The following is a 22,239-nucleotide window of genomic DNA, read 5'->3' as shown; positions in this document are numbered from 1 at the left end:
TCTTCAAAGTCATGGTATACTAATTTTCTTTCCATATAATCAATAATACTTTCATCATGAGCAAGTACATAGTCACGTATGTACGCTAATGAGGCAATTCTAGCACTAGCAGCATGTGGAGCACTCCAGGAAAATAACAGTAACCTATGGTCTGAAATGCCGGGCTCTATGGTAATTAAGTGTTCCGTTTGAAAACTTTTGACTAATAAATAAAAGATCTAGTACTGCGTTTTCTCGAGTTGGTTCCTGTACAACTTGGTCGAGGTTCATTGCTAAAAGTATATCTAATACAACATTGCAGGTTGCATATTTTTCCGATCTAAATTGCTTCCAATCTATGTCGGGCAGATTAAAATCACCAGTAATAATAACATTACGATTTCGATGCGGCAACAGGAAATCATACAATTCTTCAAGATACGAATCAGCGGCTTCAGGTGGCCGATAAACTGCGCAAAGCAGGAATGTGAAACCCAATATTTTTACATTTAAAAATAAACTTTCATGGTCTGGAATCTGGTCCATGAAAGTAACAGCTATATTTTCTTTCGCTACAACCGCAACACCACCACCTCTTGAAACTCGATCTCGTCTGTACAACTTGTAACCTGGTGGTACAATTTCGTCACTACTTATTTTGTCTGAAAGCCACGTTTCAGAGATTACAACAAGTTGTGCATTGTAACTAAGCAGCAGCAATTCTAGTTCATCTATTTTATTTACAATACTTCTTGCATTCAGAGAGAGGATGCGCAGTTGCTGTGGCACCTGGCATAGCTATCTGTCATCCTGTACATCAGCCATTTGCTTTAACAAAACACGTCCGTTTGAGGCATCGCTCCAGACATAGAATGAATTATCAATACGCAGCCTGTCGTTCACTAAGAAAACCTTCTTTCCGTTCTCTTTATCTGTTTTAGCACTTTGCCACAAGTTCTTTCGTTTCCTTCGCGTTTCAACAGAGAAGTCGTTTTGAAGGAATATACGACTTCCTTTCAACTTCCCTGATTTACGTAAGACTTCTTGTTTTTCCAAGTAATTTAGAAAGTACAAGATGACTGGACGGTTTGATGACGCCTTTCCTAGTCTATGTATTCGCGCGACAGACCAACAGCAAACCCCAAGCTTGTCTTCAATTATTTCCTTAATAACTTTCTGCCTGAGCGTCTCCGGTGTTTCGTCTTTGGTTTCTTTAATTCCAAACACTACAAGATTAGATCTTCTACTCCGGTCTTCCAGTTCCACCAACTTTTTATGGTGCGCTCTCATAGTTTCTTGAATTTCCCCTAGGTTTACTTTGGAGCTAGCCATAGCATTAGTCTTCTTTGTTACTTCCTTAATTTCTTTTTCCACTTGCGACATTCTGTCCGTCAGGGACTCTATGTTTTTATCAGTTTCATCTAGTCTTTTTATGACGTCAGCCAAGTCGTTTCGTATAGCCTTCTGTCCGTCTATAAGCGTTTGAAGCATCTTAGCGACATCAGGACCAGGGTTTTCTTCAACGTCCCCGCAGAGCAAAAGTTTACAGACATGAAAACACTGCAATAAAATTCTCAGAAGTCTATGTGGGCACGGCACAATCAAAATGCATCGATCGTCACTCTTGTATGAACAGTAATAACTAACCTGAAAGCACAATAAAGAACGCATGTTCAGAGTTCTGCCGACTGCGGTTTCGCCGGGCCCACTGAAGTTTTCGGTCATCAGCGTCGGGTGTATAAGCAGCTTCACTGGTGACGTCACTCCCCAGGCTCCCGTGGTGGCGCTGACTGGATCCAGTGTTATGCGGCGGTAGCTGTAATCTGCACTGTCAGTCGCTGTCGTGATAGTCTCTGTAGCTGGTCGTTGCGTGTCCGAAGTTGGTGCCGCCGATACGACGGATAGCAGTAGTGCCTGAAAGCACAATAAAGAACGCATGTTCAGAGCTCTGCCGACTGCGGTTTCGCCGGGCCCACTGAAGTTTTCGGTCATCAGCGTCGGGTATATAAGCAGCTTCACTAGTGACGTCACTCCCCAGGCTCCCGTGGTGGCGCTGACTGGATCCAGTGTTATGCGGCGGTAGCTGTAATCTGCACTGTCAGTCGCTGTCGTGATAGCCTCTGTAGCTGGTCGTTGCGTGTCCGAAGTTGGTGCCGCCGATACGACGGATAGCAGTAGTGCCTGAAAGAAAATAAAGAACGCATGTTCAGAGCTCTGCCGACTGCGGTTTCGCCGGGCCCACTTTTGCCTAGATTGAAAGGAAATAAACACTTCTTTGTATATGACAAGTTTCATCATTAAAATTTCTATTTCAAGGAATAAAATATTTTTTTGAATTTACCCATCAACGGCAATGGGGAACGTCGAGACGTCGGCGGCCGTATGACCATATGGCGAATGAGGAACTTGAAACTTCAAAAATTATTCAGTGGCAAAGCTCTTGAGGCCGTGAGTCGTTCCTTCCTCTGTAGTCGTACTAGTATTATGTAGCCACTTGATGAGTTGCACAATAGATAGCGTTAGTGGTTTTCACAGCATATACACGGACAAAATGATGATTCGTGGGGCGAATCATTCGTCCGTAGATTTGTGCTTTCGTCTGTTCGTCTGTGCATCCATCCATCCGGGCTTCCGTGTGTCGGTCTGTCCGTGAGTCCGTTCGTCTTTCTGTTCGTTCATACTGGCGTCAGACTGTCTCTCCATCCGTTTGTGCGTCCGGACGGACGAACGCTACGCCCCACTCATTATCATTCACTCCGTGGATATGCTGTGATCTTTTTCTCAAAACATAAATTGCTGTGACAAAATTTGGCACATGCAAAGAACTGTTTATTTGCTTCGATTTAGGTACAAAGTCTATTTTGATTCAACCACCACAAGGTGCAAGTTGCGTCTCATTATAGACAAAACAAATATTTTGGGAAATTTGCGATTTTTTTCTCGTAAAGTTTGACAGCTTGAGAGGTCTAAAATATTTTTCCTCCAGATATACCTTGTGTGGATTAGGTATTCACTCCTCAGATATTCATTCAAAGTGCAGTATTGATAGAAAAATGCAGATATAACCCATTTCGGCTAAATTATTTTAGGCGTATGTGGTCGAAGAATGGTAATAATATTACTGAGCTTCAAACGCTTTACCTAACTTGTATACTTTACTTAACTTGTAGACTAAATTTGGCACAAAAGAACAAGATGTACTTGTTAAATAATTTTTTCACAAACATCCAGACGAGATTCCGAGAAGTTCAGGAGGCAGCCACGTGACCGAAAAATTATTTGTCTGCGAAATATTTTAGCATTTACCTTTCTTAATACAGTAAAATCAGCGCGATTTTGTTCGAATACATTTGAGATGATCACGAAAATGGCTGGGACGTCTGACGTGGAATGATCTATTAGCCAATTCTTCTATTATATAATCTTGTCAATGTGAGCCAGTTCAAGAACACTAGTATCATTCGCATTTTAATACGTAACTCTACAGTACTTAATTTTACAAGTTACCTGCACTGAATACCTTCCCAATGCGCATACCGCCTTGTATGCTGAGTGGCATTGTGCTTTTAGGCAATACAGATAAAAAAATGTATATGTTGGTACGCGTCGTATTGTATTCTTTTCAATAAACTAATCGAATGAGTACCTTGGTAGGTCTGTAGAAATACACATTCAGCTGTGTTGATGCATACTTAAGCATGGAACTCGATATTCACTTTGGTCGGTGCATGCAGCTAATGGAACAATATCAACTTGGAGCAGCACCTTTTTATTTGCCTGCGCGAGCAAGCTGAAAGGGTAAAGTAAGGTTAATATCTACGGCACAAAAGGTATAATGATTCTGCCACAGCGCGCTTTTTATGGCGTTTATTGCTCGGCATACCTTTTCTAGCATTTCTCACTGCAGTGGAGCCCGATGCCACTGAATATACGTGTTATTCACTCAATTAATACTTACACATAAGAAAGCAGTTAGTTATGCATGGCGCACACTGTATGTTGCACTCCTTGTGAAATTTCAGTCACTGTTCCTTGTGTATTTATTTTAGGTTTCCAGGATTGAATTTTCTGTACAGAAAGAACAGCTTCGCCCCATTTCTCTCGAAGGCACCAGTCATCTTAGCAGCTAAAGATGATTGTGCAAGCAGCAGTGACGAGTGGTTTTTCAGTTAGAGGTATACCAACACTGACATTACATTAATACAACCTCAATTACACTACCTTGTCGTATGTTCTCTTTTTTAATGTCGAAATTTATACTGTGAGATGCAATAGGTTGTAAATGTGACTCGAGAAACTCGCTTACTCTTTCTACGTGTTTTTTTATATTGTAGAGGTGTCCATCAAACGCCATACGTCTCAGTCGTTTGCCCTTTTAGTGCAAATGTTTTTGAAAGTTGGGGAGATTTATTGTATTGAAAACAATGAATATTTAGTATAGAGAGAAACTTGGTCATGTGACATATTTCAAAACTTTGCAGAATGCCATCAGATTCCAGTTTGTCAGACTTGCAGTTTTTATATAACAAAGGCAGATGTTAACATATGGGCTTCATCGTTTTCGCTTCGGCGTTATGTTCGGTTGAACCTTACGCTACAGGTTACTGCTTGCACTACTGTGGTGTGTGTGTGCGTGCTTGTGCGTGTGTGTGTGTGTGTGTGTGTCTGTGTGTGTGTGTGCCTTCCGCGTCTTACTTTGTCGTTTACGGCCCAGTCTACGTACATATATATACACTGGTCTCATGCAGCTCATTGAAGACCATGGCACCTGATTTCATCAGCTGCATGCTAGCAGGCCTAAGTGCAGTGGGTGACACCAGTATCTTCCTTCTTCCCTGTCGGTCGCAAAGAAGGTTCATATATGCTTCTCTCTGAGAACAATTGAGGCTTGGGCCAGTTGGTGATGCATATTTGATGGAATGAAGTGGTATGAACGGCTCTCCTCAACACACAAGTCTAAGCGTCACCTCCTGTGTCTCTGCTCTTGTTGCCCGTTCATTGCGCTTCATTTGATCAAGTATGGTCATCCATATAACTGCCATCGTTTCAAGGGGATTTTCAGTGTACACCTCACTCGCATGGGTGTAGCTTCATCCAACACCCATAGTTTAGGGGTGTTCATAAACACATAATAAAGTAGGGTGTAACGTTTCTTTACACCCTACGGTTTCAGGGTGTTTCTGAACACCTTATTGTTTAGGATTTTCCTAGACACCCTAAAAGGGTGTTGCCCATGAGACAAAACAAATGCACCCTTATGGGTGTAAACATTTTTAGAGTGTAGGTTTTCTTCCGGAGAGGAATTTATTTTGTTGTCATACATGGCCTTAGCGATGCAACCCCAGCTGCATACGGCGCGTCCTCTATCATCAGATAAGAAATTTTAATGAAACAATGAAAAAAAAAGCGCCGGGCCTGCGCGGAAGGCGCAGAACAGTCACAGCGAAAGCTAGAAGAGCGGCCTTTGCGAGCCTTTTTAAACACTCATTGGGTAACTACTGCTCGCACACTTGCTTGCTACCTACTAGGGCATTAATAATAATTTTTTGGGTTGTAGGCCGACATTTGCTATGCTATTTTTCTTCATTATTCCTAGAAGCGTGGTATCTGCTAAACACGCGCAAAAAATTTTGTGTCAATTGTTCATGCAGCGACTGAACTTGATGAGGAATTAAGGCTGACGTCGATGGACCACAGTTAATAGGGGAATAAGAACAAGCTTTTGAGCATTAGAAGGCCACTTTTTTTTACGCTGATTGCTTTGTTTGGCGACTGCTTGTTCTTTCGATGTTTTAAAACACTTCATAAGTCGTAATATAGCCATTGCTTTCGCGACATCAAGCCTGCCTAAGGCAAGGTAACCAAGAAGTCACAAACACCGGTGTAGCTAAGTGGTAGAATACTGGGCTAGCACCAAGCGGACCCGTGTTCGAGCCCCACTGTGTCATTGGTGCTAGGTGTTTTTTTTTCTAATTTCGCGTGATGTGGTTACGGACACCGGTGGCGGCTGCGGACATCTGCGCGTGACCTGAGTTGTGATCTCATAACAACTTTTGCTCTAAAATATAGCTGGTGATAGCCAAATCAAGAGCGGCATCGCTACAAATGATGACTGTTCTATGATAAGAGCTTATGGGAGTGTTTGTCACAGCTTGACTTATCGCAAGAGAGACACGTACTCTGAACTTAGCAGACTTTGAAACCGTTATGTGGACAGACCCTGTTATCGTGATTCATGGGCTACGAAGTTCAGCAAAGCGCTGGCAACAGTTCATAGCAAACCGAGTGTCAGAGATGCTCTCCTTGCGCTGCCACGGTGGTCTAGTGGTTAAGGTACTCGGCTGCTGACCCGCAGGTCGCGGGATCGAATCCCGGCTGTGGCGGCTGCATTTCCGATGGAGGCGGAAATGTTGTGGCCCTTGTACTCAGATTTGGGTGCAAGTTAAAGAACCCCAGGTGTTCAACATTTCCGGAGCCCTCCACTACGGCGTCTCTCATAATCATATGGTGGTTTTGGGACGTTAAACTCCACAAATCAATCAATCAGAGATGTTCTGCTTAATAGAACTTGATATGTGGAGAATCGCCTAGGCGATCAATATCCTGCGGGCTTGCTGTCTAGCGGAGCCTCCGCAGAGCAACTCCTACAGAGCAACAAAAGTGGCGATGTGGGCTTGTTGGTGATGCATTTGAAAGAAATTTGTGTAGTGCGAAGTGAACAAACGGACACAGGAAGGAATAGACTGAGAGGACAGAGCTGCTACTAGCAACAACATGTTTATTTTCGACCTCCAAGCCGCTTTTAAGCCATAATCGTCAGGCGAGCAAGCAGATAAGCACGTGTATTATGATAAATGCACGACAATGTCATTTACCTACAAGAAAAAACAATAAATAGGACAACAAAAAACATCAAAGATAAAATGACGTATCACTGCGTACGCAGGAACCCCAGTTCCTTGGGTGACAAAGCAATTGAAGGCTTGCTGATACATATATCTTCAAGAGCATCAATAAGTTCGGCTTGTATGATCAACCGAGTCATCTAATTTTTAAGCCGACCAGCAATGATTGTGGTCTGGAACAAAGGCCGGCACCCACACTCGTGATGTGAAGAGCGAGAAAACCTTCTGGCGGTAGTTTATCCGCATTGTAACTGTGTTCACTCAATCGCTCATTCACACACCTACTGGTTTGGCCAACATATTTTTCCCACATGATAAGAGAACAAGATAAATAACGAACAAAATGCACTCCACAAATTTGTGTGTATGCCTTTTTGTGCACAAAACCCTATCCCCACGTGATGGATTTGTCAGCACACACAATTTCCTAAGTTTATCACGTACTGGAAATAGCACCCTAATATTGTCTCGAAGTGCCACTTTCTTTAGGTTATGTGGCAGCTGGTGAACTTATGGAATTATGGCCGGGCGTCTTGATTGTGCCGAAAAATCGACATGAACATCAGATTGGCTTGAACTTCCACGAATCCTTTTCAACTCTTTTTCCACAACTGAACTATAACAATATCCGGATAGCCCGATCCAGATCATTGAAAAGAATCCGTGGAAAAGCATTCGACTGAAAAGCATTCGTGGAAGCGCTTTGCCGCACGAGTGTGGGTGCTGGCCTTTGTTCCAGAGCACCATCATTGTTGTTCGGCATAAGGATGAGATGACTCGGTTGATCATAGAAGCCAAACTTATCAATGCTTTAGGAGATATATGTATCAGCAAGCCCTCAATTGCTTTGTCACCCAAGGAACTGGGGTTCCTGCGTACGCAGTGATACGTCATTTTATCTGTGATGTTTTTTTTGTTGTTTTATTTATCGTTTTTTTTCTATTCAAATGAATGCACATTGTCGTGCATTTGTTTAAATACACGTGCTTATCTGCTTGCTTGCCTGATAATTGTTGCTGAAAAGCGGCTTGGAGGTCGAAAATAAACATGTTGTTCATAGTAGCGCTCTGTCCTTTCAGTCTATTTTTTCCTGTGTCCGTTTTTTCGCTTCGCGCTACATAAATTTCCTACAGAGCACACTTTGTTGAAAAGGGCCAAAGTTTGTCGTCACTGGGACGACATTGAACAATTCCTGCTGCAGCAATGATACAGCAGAAAAAAAGAAACTATGAGTGTAAAAGGAGCCGTAAAACGAGAACGTATGATTGTAAACATCGGTGACTACAGCGCCTATAACTACCTGATGCGTACGAGTGCATGAATAGATCATTTTGCTAATAATTTTCCTCACCCAGACACCAGAAATAATCTCTAGACGCAGCTGAGTTACAAGATGCAGAATTTTATTGGATCCATCAAACTTAACACAAAGTTTTTTTAACTGAAAGTCCAGAGAACGAACATTGCCCTACAGTTGTTCAGTCCCTATAACAAAGAATTAGGGCTTCTTCTCGTATGAGCACGACTTCAGGTCAGTAACCTTCACGAATACTTCAAGCACCCTATTCTGCTTGCTTCTTCAGGCACATTCACGAATTTGCCTGTGAAGTGAAAAGATGAACAGCTTTTACATGATTGACCCAATTTACTAATCACAGAACTGAGAGAAAGCTTCTGAATATGGAGAGCCAAGTAGGTGGTATAAAAATGATTCAAAAATGGAGTGTACCGGTGATTTTCTTGTAAGTCCTGCTCGGAGCTCTTTGCACCTCTAACAGAAGACCGCGTCCAGCCCTCCTCACCATTTGAAGTCTGAGGTGTAGATTTTGCCAGAACCTTTCTCCAAAAAGGAAGATAATATAAAAGAACTTATTTACAGATCTTCACATGTCCAGTCGTTAGAGCTTTCAGTTGGAGCTCGTAGCCAGTTTTTGTTAAGATTGATCCCTACTAGCCCACAAATGGTTTGGGCTCGACGAGACATGTGCAGTAAAATTTACTCCGAAAATGCCAAAGCCTTTAGAAAGGCATCAAGCGAGATTCAGGGACTTCATGAGTTAGTGAAATTGCAAGCATAATCGTATTTCACAAGCCAAAGGGTCGGTTGGAACTTCATCGCGGAACAAGCTCCCTGTTGGGGAACATTTCGGGAATGACTGAGCTGATATATAAAATCTACAGTGAAGAAAACAGTGGGAAATCATTTCATTATGTATGAAGAAATTGAAAACATTATCGTTAGAGCTCATTCAACGACAAACTCACGACCGACCACTTTCGTGCATGCAGAATCATCTGAACCGATTTCACTTGCGCCGAGGCATTGCCTCTAGGACGAAGAGTGACAATGATTCCTGCAGATTGTGTGAGTTCACCATACAAAGAAACTTCGTGGTCACGCGACGTACTTCAACTAAGATGGAGACTGTTGCGTTTCGCGGGCCACCATTTTGCCGTGGCCACCAGAACGGAAGAAAGGCAGCCGCCTTGATTTGTGGAGATAAGAAGCAGTGCCAAGACGCCCTGCTGTTTCCATGTGCTGGGCACTGCGTGGATGAAATCACTCTACGGACCACCGCTGTCTTTTGGGTCCGCGCAGAGGTGTCACACGTGGGGTCTTCATGTCCCGGTAAAAACCACAATGCTGAGCGTCCGCCGATTACGGACGTCGGATCATCACGCTGTGCGTCTCTGACTGAAGAGCCGCCGATGCTCAAATCAGCACCGGATGTGCAGGCGTGGCTCCTCGAAGGCGCCTAGACCACGACTGCCGTTCGACAAAGCATGGGTAGTCGGCCCGAGTGGCGAGACGACAGATTTGTTTCACCCCGCTCAAGCAAGATTCGCCGGAGGAGGCAGCATTAACGGGGCCATACACGTGTTTAGCTTGTGTATTTGCGTTTGCGTATGTTCGGGGTGGTGCCGGCCTAATGACACTCGCGTGCGCTGCGGGACATGTTATTAGACTGTGCTGTATGAACCTGTTCCCCGATCTAGGATTCTGGGGAGATGAGACTGTATTTATACTGCCCTCGCGGGCAGCTCAGTGTGGTTCACGGAGCTTGTTCAATAGACAGCCTTTTTCAATGTAGAGCTTTCAATGTAGAACTTCGGTGCAGAGAGTCCGTGCCATATAAATATTGTGAATAAACCCTCTCGTCGAAGTTCAAACTCCTCCTGACTCGACATCTTGATCCCGGATCTCCATTGCCGCATACCATAGTCGCAGCAACTGGATGGCAGCGGTGAGATGAAACTCAGCGACGGAGAGTGACGTGAACCAGAGGTCAGCCACAAGCCCTAGCCCTAGAATTCGGCGGGATCGACTCAGTCTAACACGACCGCACGTATTCGAGTGAGTGCCTGGCTTTGTGCTTGAGATGTATCGAGTCACTTAGCCTAGACCCGTTAAAAGATAAATATAACGAAACACTGCCTAGATCCTGTGGTTGTTATTTGTGCACAGAGCAGCACTTGATGATTATCTGAGGAAGGAGTTGAGTACGAAAGCTTCGGTAGTTCAGTAGGTACGTAAGTGAGCTTGCGGAAGTTGCAAGCGTACGTTGCGAGAAAGTTTTCGGGAAGTTGAAGAGAGCAGAGGAGTGCAAAAAAAAATAGGAAAAGTGTAGAGAGGTAGGTTGGCCACGTGGTGCTACTTGTGTGCTTATCCTGTGGGATTTACCAGGCTTCCATTTTTCCAGACCCAAAGTTGAAACGCTTGTGGGTTTGTGTTTTTTCACAGCTGAGCCAAAGCAAAGTAGTCGCCATGGACCTAGTGAGATTGACGAGATATAACCTGCTCGATCTGTGTTGGGACCTCCACCTAGAATTTGAGAATGATATGCCTGCATCTAAACCTCGTCAGGTATTTCTCGAAAGTAAAAGTAACACGGCCGATATTGAGCACTTCGGAAATATGTAGGTAATGGAATAAAAATTGATAAAAAAAACATAAAATAAGGGATCAAGAACACAGGAAGGCGATGCAAGAAACGGCAGAAAAGAAGGAAAGGTTCAAAAGCAAGTGTGAATGACTAGAACGCGGGGCAGATGCGAAGCAGAGGAGTAGTCAATCGGTACAGGTAGCACAGGAGAATAGCGAGGAACAGTTAAGTTTGGTGCAAATCGGAGCCGCAGAAAAAGCTAGCACCGAAGAGCGTAGCGGCAGGTTCACAAATTAACCGAGGTTAACAGCTGCAAACAAAGTAGTGCTTAAAGGAGAAATCACCGAAGGCGACAGTAAATGTGGTGAGGTACTGTGCCAGGGTAGTTCAAGCAAAACAGCTAAGATAGTTGTAGACCACCTGGCACAGACACAAAGTGAGGCTGTCCCGATGCGGACTCTTGCCCACGGACACCAAGGAAATTTCAACCCGCTAGGCATGAACACCAGCGTCGGGCGAGCAGAGTGCACGGAACTAGTGCAGAGTAGAGTAGTTGTACGGAGCTCCCAGGTAGGCGAGCCTGGTCCACGTGAGAGTATCGAAACGGTGGGTCCTGCATGCGGCGTCCAAGAGAATTTCGACCCACTTGTCGGAGGCACCGGGGCAAATTCGGGTGGAGAAGTTAAAATAGAGATGGGTGAGGACAAAGGAGTTGTGGCCAGTTCCCCAAAATGTGAGCTAGCTTCTTCAGAAGATAACAGCTACAGTATTACGAGACGTATTAAGCTGTCCTGCAGTCTGGAGAGTGAGGGAGAAGATAATTTGTGCGCAAATCCCTTAGACGGCGAGGGCAAGACAGCTAACGAAACTAACGAGAGTGCTGGAGAGCGAGAGGCGCGAGTGGCAGGCTCAGGAAGGCCCCTTAAGAAGAAGCATCGACGGAAGCGGCTTCGAAAAGCAGAGTGCGACAACAAGCACAACCCGCCTGAAGAAAGTTAGTAAACATTTGAGGGCAGTTACCAGAATTAGGCGTTTGTCGTCAGCGCCGGCTTTGCTTCACCTGTGTCCGAGCCGCCTGACAAAAAGGAAAAGCACGCTGGGCGATCATGCAAACTGAAAGAAAGGGGCATAGTAAGCAGGATGAGGTCTTTGTCATCCGCGCTGAAGTTGGTTTGCAGGTGTCTGAGCTACTGGATGAAGGGAAAAGAAGGGTGTGTTGGCCAAAATGCAGACAGAAGAAAGGGGGCAGTCAACCTCCCGTAGTTCTATCCTCGGCACGTTTGATGGGGCACAAGTGTGGAAGGTCGCTGGCTCGCTAGAAGTAGCCTAGCGCGGGAAACAATGCAGGTCACCAGCGAGGAGCTTAGCGGGGCTCGGAGGCGAAGCGAATGGGTTTTGCAATAGTTCTCGCCACCGTTCGCCAAGAAAGGCCCACAGGGATCGACCACCGCGTGTTCGTCTGAGAATAGAGTGGCAGCGGTAAGCGTTTGGAAAGGCTCGTTAGCAGATTTTTTTGTTTTATTTTTTAATTTTTGTTTTGGCTGTTTTGTTAATTTTGGTTTTGTAACAGTTCAAGTATCTAGGCTACTAAACAGCGTTTAGTTCACTAATTTTACATTTGTTTATTTCTGAAGCTTTGTATGTTTCGGTGTCGAAGGCTACGCGCTGCGCGGTTGCATAATGACACGCCTAAGAGCGTTTGTCGAGTAAAAGTGACGTTAGAACGGTGTTTGAGTGAGCGCGGAGATGCAAGCTTATAGAGTATAAGTTTTCATAGTTCATGCGAAACTTTTTGTTGTTGTTGGTATTTTTGTTTCCTTCGCATGTGTCCGGTGTGGACGTGAGTAAGAATGTCAGTTTTTGAGGTTACGTGTATGTTTTAGAAGAGTGGTAACCGCAAGGAAAAGTTAATTGGTTGTTCATCCACGCAGTAGTGCTAAAGCGTGCATTTGCGGACGAGTAATGTGGATGTTCCTGATGCTTGTGCAGCATGACAGTTATCTCTTTGTCAGCTCAAAGAAAACTGACGACTAGCCTTGGCGGCACAAACTTTTGAGGACTAAAAGAGAGCGTGAAGCAAAAGGTTTTATTTTATTATTTTTAGGAGTATGAGGCCTGGTAGGTTACAGCGGATTACTAACGCTGGCACACAAGTTCCACGGAAAGTGCATTGATTGGGTTTTTATTTTTGTAAAAGCAGTTAGGGGAAGATTATTCTCGTGTTGGAATTAGGAGCTTGAGGAAAAGCTCAGAGAAACGCTTCGATTGCTGCCTTGTGTTTGAATATAATACTGAATGAAAGTTGGTTGTAGAATATTTTCGGACTCGATGTGTGTCAAGTGCGGGTAGGGTGCTCTCCGGCGTCTGTGGTTGTGTGTATGTCTGTGAAATCCCAGAAAGGAAAGGCCTATGGATGATTGAAGATTACCGTATCGCGTCATCAGCAGTGGCCTGGCAGACGCTACCAAACAACGACGCTTCGGGCAACTTGAACGGCTGGTCACCTCAGGTCGGTAGTTTTCCGCCGGTGGTCGAGCTGTTGCGTTTGCCGGGCCACCTTTTTGCCGCGGCCGCCAAAATGCAAGAAAGGAAGCCGCCTCGTTTTGTGGAGATGAGGAGTGCAGCGCCAAAATGCCCTGCTGTTTCCATGTGCTTGGCATGGCGTGGCTGAAATTACTCTACGGAGCACCGCTGCCTTCAGCTTCACGCAGAGATGTGACACGTGGGGTTTTTGTGCCCCGGTAAAAACCACAATGCCGAGCTTCCGCCAATTAAGGACGTCGGTCCATCAGCTTTCAAATTAGAGCTTCGGGCCAGAGAGCCCGTGCCATGTAAATAACGTAAATAAACCCTCTCTACGAAATTCAACCTCCTCCTACTTCAACATCTTGATTTCGGAACTCCGGCGCCGCAAAACCCGGTCTCAACAACCCATAAAGAATAAGTGTTGAACTTTTTTTATAACAGGTTGAGGCGGGAGTACCTCCAAGAGGTATTTTCATCTCATATGATTGAAAATACAAGCACAGAGTTAGTTAAGAAGAGAGGCATCATACCCATAAATAAAATGAAGACAATGAGACGAGTGTGGAAAATTGCGCAAACTCCAGTGTGATTACAGGACAAGGGAGACAAATTTCAGTCATGCAAGGTGCACACATCTGGTGGTATCATGTTGAAGAGCCTGATAAAACTGTTGTATCGCATCGAATATGCCGGACAAGCTTCAATGTCTCGTGAAAAATTCTTCCAAAAAAGAAAACCCCTTGCAAGTTGTTCAGCAGAGAACTGTTAAATATTATTTCGGCGCAGACAATGGATGATGAACTGCGTCCGCATAGCTGTATGCATTCGGCTGGTATAGTAACTGAGCAGACAACGGGTGACAAAGAGCGTCTACGTAGCTGTATGCCGGCGGCTTGTATGAAACTTCCGAACAAGGCTCGCGGGAAGCGACGCCTTGTTACGTTTGGCCCGGCAATTCATCTGCGCAGACGCCATTGCGCGTAAGCCGGCCTGCTAGGTTACTTTCCACCCGATCGCACCCATTCGGATAGACGCTGCCTTGTAAAGGCTCCAGGTAGTAGTCAGGTCTCAACGAAAGCTTCGCGAGACAACCATTTTGTTGAACGGGTTCGAACAGCGTGGGACGGCGCCACTGTCGCAATAGAATGGGAGTCAACCTCTCGACTCGGCTGTCGTCGCCGACGCAAAATTGCCACAGAAGCACCGACAGCCCGGAAGCGTGGCAATGCGTCGAAGAAGCCGTTCTCGGGGATCGAGCGTTTGGACTGCCATGTTGAAAGTGTTCTGGAAACCTGTAGCTGAAAGCAGCTATTGACCGCTGCTGACGTTCGTGTCAGCGGCCATCTCCCCGGAGGAGCTGAACTTTATCTCTCCGGACTCTACCTCCTCGTTCTGCGGTGCCTTCAAGTCGTGAGCCGGGTGCGTCTTTGTGTGTTTCACTCGTGATCACCATAGCACATTTTCATTCACGTTATTTTTCTCACGAGTGGCCCAATTTCTGCACTTTTTTGGGTGGGGGGACCGCTGAGACACCACGTCACCTGTTTTGTAGAAAGAGTGGTCCCAGCCTTCTTCGGGCCTCCATGTAAGGGGCCGACGGTCTCTAAAAGTCGGAGAAATTTTGTAAATATTGGCTGAATCATGAGCGGAAACTTTGTACATAGCTCATTCTGTGCTAAATCTCCGTACAGTTCAATGTTTTAACTATCATGTAGTTAAACCTTCGTTCTATCGCTCTTAACGTGTCCCCGCGCTGGTGAAGTTCGGCTTTGTGGATGACCGCGGGGAGCCAGCTACCATAAAAAGATACCCACTGTACTAATTATCAAACTTGACCCTTAATAACTGGTTGGAAGTGGTGAGATGGACCTCACGACACGGTGCTGTGTTGTGGTGAATACTTGGTCTTTGCTTTGATTTTCCAGGCTGCATTTTGTGAGTGTGAGTTCAATAGAAGCCGGATCGTGTGTGAGTTAGGGAGATCGCCTATTTTCGAGTACTGAATTAGTCAGAGGGATCCCCTACATTTGTGTGAGATGCAGAACCAAAGTAAACCAGCAATTATGGAGTGAAAGTCACTACTGAAGGAGGAACTTATGTATATTTGTGAGAACCTAGGTATTAAGGATGAGGAGGGTATAGGTACAACACTGATTGTGAGGCTGGTTTTGCAAAAAGCCAGTGAGGAAGAAATTGAACCTGCGTAAATGTTTTGAAAAGGTTTTTGGAACAAGAACAAGAAAGAGAAAAAAAGGAAACAAGAGAACAAAAGGTAGAGATTAAACTACTTAAGCAGAAAATGGAGGCAATGCGGCAGAAGATTCAGCCATCTGCAAGTGTTGCGCAGAAGAAGTGCGATAAACTATTGAGTGTAGTGCAGCTTAGAGCCATAGAGATGGCTAGCACATGTTATTATAGCAGCAGATTCAAAGAGAATCGAGTTTGAGAGCTGCAAAAGATGCTGCGCTGAGTAGAGAGACCGACGAAAGCCAGAGCAAGTGCGACGAGGTGCTGTGCCAGTAAAATGCTAGCCAAACAGCTAGGATAGCTGTGGACAATCTGGTACAGACCTTAAGTGTGGTTGTCACGACGGTGGATCTTGCAAACGATGTTGAAGTAGGCAAGGACAACGGAGATAGCTCAAAAGCAGCGAAAGCGGAGAGTGACAAGAACAGTGCGGTTGTAGACAGCTCCCAGCAAAGCAAGGGAGATTTTTCGAAGGGAAGCAGCTGCATTTTCCTTAGGTGTGTTAACCTGTCCGCCAGTCAAGAGTGTGACAAAAAAGATGATTTGGTAATAAATTCGTTCAGATAGCATGGGTGAGACAGCTGCCGAAGTCAGTGAGAGTATTTACGAGCTTCAGTTGCTATCCAGAAGCTCAAAAATGAGTCCTAAGGAGCGGCGCAGACGCAACAGACGTCTGAGTGCCACGACTGAGACAAGCAGCACTACGTGTCTTGAGAAAGGTTTGCAACCTATCAGCGCAGCAAGCAGATCTAGGAGTTTGGCGTCGACGTCAAAGTTCACTTGTATGCGTCTGAACTGCCGGACGAAAGAAATGGAAACAGCGGGTCCTTCACAAATGAAATCAAATGGAAGGCGCCAGTTTAGTTGGGTGCGTGAGTACAGGGTTACTACCGATGAATCGGCTCAACATGGCAACAGTGCTAAGAAATTGAAGCGCCGAAGTGGTACGGAAGGCTGTGTAGAAGCGCCGTTGAGTTGTAATTTTACCAATGACGCAACGCGAGGCGAACTAACGACGATAGTTATAGCGCGAGAACAAAACAACGGCACAGAGACAAGAAGGACACGAAAGACACGAGTCGTGTCCTTCTTGTCTCTGTGTCATCGTTTTGTTCTCGCGCTATAGCTATCGTCCTGCCATACCACCTAGCCCAAGCTGCCACACTTCCGAGGCGAACGTTCTACTAGTGGGAAAAATTTTGGTAGCAAACGTCGCCGCGAAAGAGTGAAGCGTACGCGCGCGACAGAGCAAAAGGATGACTGAGGTGGTAAGCAGCCGGAAAAAAGAAAGAAGGATAGCTCATCGGCCAGTTTGATGAAGAAGCCTTTGTAGCGTGAAGTGAGGCACCAGCGGCGAAAGGGTAGGTCACAGCACGCATCCTCTCGACGGAATGCACGCCGGAGATTGAAGCCTTGACGGGCACAAGAGTGTTGATGTGGTCATAGAAGAAAGACCACAGTAGCTAAGCACCGCTTGGGAGTGAGCCCGAAGAAGGCATGGTAACTTTTTCCCACACATTTTGGTGTCCCCTTCGCCATACTAACAGAACCAGATTGATTGATTGATATGTGGGGTTTAACGTCCCAAAACCACCATATGATTGTGAGAGACAGCGCAGTGGAGGGCTCCGGAATTTCCGACCACCTGGGGTTCTTTAACGTGCACCCAAATCCGAGCACACGGGCCTACAACATTTTGGCCTCCATCGGAAAGGCAGCCGCCGCAGCCGGAATTCGATCCCGAGACCTGCGGGTCAGCAGCCGAGTACACCACGCAAGGCGCTGACAGAACCAGGCCGAAATCACTAATGACGCGTGACTTTGCAGTTCATCTTGTTGGTTGTGCTTGTTATTGTCTTGGACATTTTCGAAATCTGTGAGGACCACGACCGCCACGTGTACAATTGAAGAGCGATGAACAGCTGTGTGCTAGAGAGTGGGACACAGTAACTTTCTTAGAACATGTTTGTTAGTTTATATTTGGGTTTGAAGTAATATTCTTATGTCATCTCCGCATCTACTTTGTTAAGATAGAGTTTTCCCCTTCTAGATTTTTTCGTAAGCGTTGTGAAAGTTTTCAGTTAAATTGTTAAGCGTTATGCGGAAGCAGGGACCCAAATCGGTCAACCGACTGCGTGAAAGAAGTATTTCTTTGAGATAAGAGCGCGTAAGTGGTAAATGAAGATTTGGTACGCCCACTGATTTTTAAAGCATGGTAGCGTTTTCGAGCGGAGCTGAAGCTTGTATGTTTTGTAGTTTTTTTGTGTAGTGCGAAGTTTTATATCGTCTTAATGGAGTAAATGAGCAATGTTAAGGAAGGTTTTAGAATAAAACTAAAGGCAATTGTCGAAATGCTCATGTTTGGAGATAACTTGATAAAAGGTTTTTAGCGAAAACTTACGCAAGATCTGTTAGGTGCTCATGACGTGTATGGCATCTAGCGTTATTTTTCATGGCGTGTAGTTTTTTGTGAACATTTACTATCAGATGTGTGTTTAATGGTACATAGGGTATAGGGATTGACTTTTGGTTAGGTTGTGTTGGTATGCTAAGCGTTCTATGAAAGGAGAGTATAATGTCGTGCTTGGATGCATAGCAAAGCCCAGTGCGTTGTTCTTTAAAAAAACATGGGGTGATATGAGATTATATTCAACAAGTGAGTGTGTTAGTACGTGTGGTTTATTCCCTTTCGTTGTCTTAGTGAGTACTTACAGGAATCGTATGATCACTTGAGCTGAGAGCGTTGCGTTCACCTGAACTTTGAGGATGAACTTCGAAGATTAAGAGGACGCAGTTTGAACGGTTGTAAGTGAGTTTTCGTTGGCGTACGGGTACTCATGACTACGCCTTGAAAGTATGTCATGAGAGAACAGAGAATGCGCACAGATACCTTGTGTTGGTACGGACAGCATGCTTGTGAAACCATTGTAGTTAGTGATGTTTCAGTAAGTTTGTGATAAATTAGCAGGGGTTAGTTACAATATAATAATGCGGATGGTAGGAGAAATATAGTTTTGAAAGAGTGTGTTTATGGTTAGCTGGGGTCAAATTGTATTTTTCTTTCTAGGCTTTTTTCGCATGTCGAATTGATCTATCTTTAGTAAGCATTTTCACATCCATGATTGTTGTAGCTTTGGCGGCACGAAATTATGTCAAAATATTATTGTACGGGTTTTTCATTTGTGTGTGTTTGTTGAAAAGCCTGGAGGGTTTTAGGTGGGGACCATCTACTCTTTAGGTGGAGCCATCTACTTAGGGTATATGGCTCCCCACGACGGTGGGGAGCCATCTACCCTAAAAAGATACCCGCCGTACCCATCATCAACCTCGATACTTAATTAGCAGTCTGTAGGAGTTTTTGCCATGTGGCTTCAGCGATGAAGGCAACTGTGACCTCCAGCTTTGGTGGTGATTGCGACGGTGTTGTGTGCCTAGCGTTTCGTTTGGCAATCTCCTCACGTACAATCTACCGAATCGGTTGGCGTAGACAGCTTTCACCGGACAACGTGGTCAGAGCGGCGGAACCTAAACATGCGCTGGTGTTTTGGAGATTGTATGGCTGGTACCGCTGCTGCAACGCCCACTCGATTGCTGTGGTCTCCTAAATAAACCTGTCCACTGTTTTCGAAGGATTGTACACAAGGCCAGCGAACAAGTTTTCTTTGAATGCTGTGCATGACATTACTGAGCTTTTTAGCTTCGGGCACGTTGGGATTTACGTGGTAAAACGAACGCGCCATATCTTCAGCAAACATTGCGGCCCCCTCATTTGGATGTAGGTGGCGCAATTCAAGAAGGCGTTGCGCATTTTCACGTAAGTCTTGGCTTCCGAAGGTATCAATTAGCCGACGAGGAAGCTCATCATACGTTCCCGAAGTTCTTTCGCGGTTTATGAACCACGTCTTAGCGTTGTTTTCACGTGAAAAAAATACGTTCAGTATCCACTTGTCGTCGCAGATCCGCTCGTTAGACTTTGCTAGCCGATAAAACTTCTCTAGCCACTCTGACGCATCTTTGTTTTTGTGAACATAAAAGGCTAAGGATGTCGAAGGTTCTGGGTTGTTACCTGTGTTGCGTTGCTTCCCGAGGAACTTTCTTGAACAGGGCTGTCCATTGACAAAAGTGGCCCTTGTAAGGGGCCAAATTCGGGGCCCAGACCTTGACAGTAGCGGCTTCAGTGGTGCAACGGAGCCTCCATGCGTGGGTTCCTAGTAGGGCTGGAACCAGGGCTTCTCACTGGACTGGCGATCTCGAGGCAACGGCACCCAGCACTTCCACTCAAGTCAAGTCAAGGAATCAAATCTCAAAAGGCTGTACTGATCGTTTCCTTATGCTTCTTCTTTGCTGCTTACGTAGCTGGGTGGTAGATTTATTTGACCCGATTATTATATTTCTTCTTAAAACTAAAATCAGATAGTGAACTAAACTATGTTTTCAATGAAACATAATAGTGGTGAACAAGTAGTCTCGATTCTTGCTTCACAAGATGTATTGTGCAAAACTTGGGCCTTCAGAATTAAAACGCCAAAAAGTGCCAAATAAATAATATACATGATCAGTTGAAGCCTATGCGGATGATACATTGCAGGGGCCTTCAACCTGTATGACCTAGACAACGACGGGTTCGTGACGAGGTCTGAGATGCTGGACATTGTTACGGCTATCTACGTGCTGCACGGCAAGGCGGGACTCGCTGACACGGACGCTGCCGGTGTGGATATCCCACGCAAGAGGGTCGACCAGCTCTTCGCAAAACTGGACACCGTAAGTGCAACCGACATCTTCCGTAAGTTTGCATTCCCGCTTCTTGTCTTTATATCTGCATGTGATTGCTGCAGCCAGTGGAACTGATTTCTTTCGACTGTCATATATTTTATTTATTTATTTTATTTATTTATTTATTTATACAATAGTGCAGACCAATTTAATGGTCCAAGCAGGACGGGCAGAAAAAAAGAATGTTCACGCACATACAATGCAATGCAAAAAAAAACAATGAAGCAACAAACCACAGAATTCACTTAGAACTACAAAATAAACAAGCCACGGTGAAACCGACTTTTCGCACAAACATAGCAGGGTTTCCAATCCAAATAAAACTAGAAAATCACGCACAACTTCAAGAAACATTGCTAAAAACCCGATCGTCAGTAATTAAAAGTTTCTAAAATGATCGTGTAGAGCTGTCATAAAATTTCCACTAAAAATTCTTTCTGGCAATTTATTCCAGTCATCTACCGTGCGTGGAAAATATGAAAACTTAAAGGTATTTGTTCGGGCAAAGAATGGGGATAAACTGTGGCTATGTGTGTGTCGTGTTTTCCTCGTGGTGGACGGACTAATGAATGGAGTGGGTGATATACACTTAATTAGGGATTCCATAAAAGCTAAGCGGGAAATTTGGCGTCTAATGTGTAGTGGTTGGATTTTATTGAGTGTCATGATACCTGACGGAGAATCACTTCTTTTATATTTATTATAAATAAAACGAACAGCCCTCCTCTGAACCTTCTCCAATTCGTTAATGTTTTTGTTCATGTACGGGCCCCAAAAAACCGCTGCATACTCCAGTTTAGGCCTAATTATGGAATTATACGCTAAAAGCTTAACGTTACTAGGTGTACCTCGAAGTTTATACCGTAAAAGACCAAGTTTTTTTTAGCGCTGAAGAAGTTACCTGCTGAACGTGGTCGTTCCAATCTAATCTGGAGTTCAATACGATACCTAGGTATTTAAACTTACTAACCTCCTCGATTAAGGTGTTTTTAATTTTGTACCGGAAAGTTATGGGGTTTCGTTTTCTGGTTATACGTAAAAGAACTGTTTTTGTAGTGCTAATTTTCATGCCCCATTTGTCGCACCAAGATGATATGTCACATAAAGCCCTATCTAGCCGATGTTGATCAGAAGCAGACTGCACTTCAGTATAAATCATGATATCATCCGCGAACATTCCAATATTCACAGTATCACCAACCACAGACACTAAATCATTAACATACAACAAAAAAGGCAGGGGCCCCAGCACACTTCCCTGGGGCACACCTGATGTCACTGTTAGAGAAGAGGAACAAGTACCATCGATGTCTACAAATTGCGTTCGATCTTTCAAATATGAATTAACCCAATTTACAAGTGTAGAAAGAATTCCTGCTTGTTTAAGTTTTAAAAGAAGGCTACCGTGAGGAACCCTGTCGAATGCCTTGCTTAAGTCTAAAAACAAAACATCAATTTGCCCGCAGTGATCTCAGATTGAACTAAAACTATGAACGGCGGTGACCAACTGCGTAACGGTAGGAAATCCCCTTCTAAAACCATGTTGGAAGGGACTCAATGTTTTATTTTTTTCCAGTACATTAAGAATATGGTTAGCTACAATATGTTCTATCATCTTGCAACAACAGCACGTTAAGGAAATTGGTCGATAATTGTCAACAAGTGTTTTACAAAACACTTGTTGACAATTATCAACACAGTTAAAACACAGCGTGTTTTGTTAAAAGTGTTTTGTTAAAACACAGCAAAGTGCTTTAACAAAACACTTTGCGGGGATTGTAAGTCCTTACTCAAGATAATAATGCCCAACATTTTACGAGGGCAAGGCAGACTGGTACGTGCGCTAAATGCAAATATTTTTAGGAAAATCACCCGAACTCCATTTTATAGAAATGTTTCGAAGGTAGCGAGCGCGTGCGATA

The 22,239-nt window shown here is 44.6% G+C and overlaps 1 protein-coding gene across 1 annotated transcript in view; it reads left to right on the top strand.

Annotated features, from left to right (window-relative positions):
• Positions 1-22,239, top strand: part of LOC119161633 (frequenin-1) — a 1,172,367-nt gene that overhangs the window by 1,093,440 nt on the left and 56,688 nt on the right. Inside the window, exon 6 of the mRNA XM_075881058.1 lies at positions 20,130-20,305. Within this exon, the coding sequence (XP_075737173.1) occupies positions 20,130-20,305 (176 nt within the window). The remainder of the gene's footprint in view (positions 1-20,129; positions 20,306-22,239) is intronic.

The sequence above is a fragment of the Rhipicephalus microplus genome, chromosome X (genome assembly GCF_043290135.1).
Source record: "Rhipicephalus microplus isolate Deutch F79 chromosome X, USDA_Rmic, whole genome shotgun sequence".
NCBI classification, from domain to species: domain Eukaryota; kingdom Metazoa; phylum Arthropoda; class Arachnida; order Ixodida; family Ixodidae; genus Rhipicephalus; species Rhipicephalus microplus.
The sequence above is the reverse complement of the archived record's forward strand: the minus strand, read 5'-3'. Positions and strand labels throughout refer to the sequence as shown.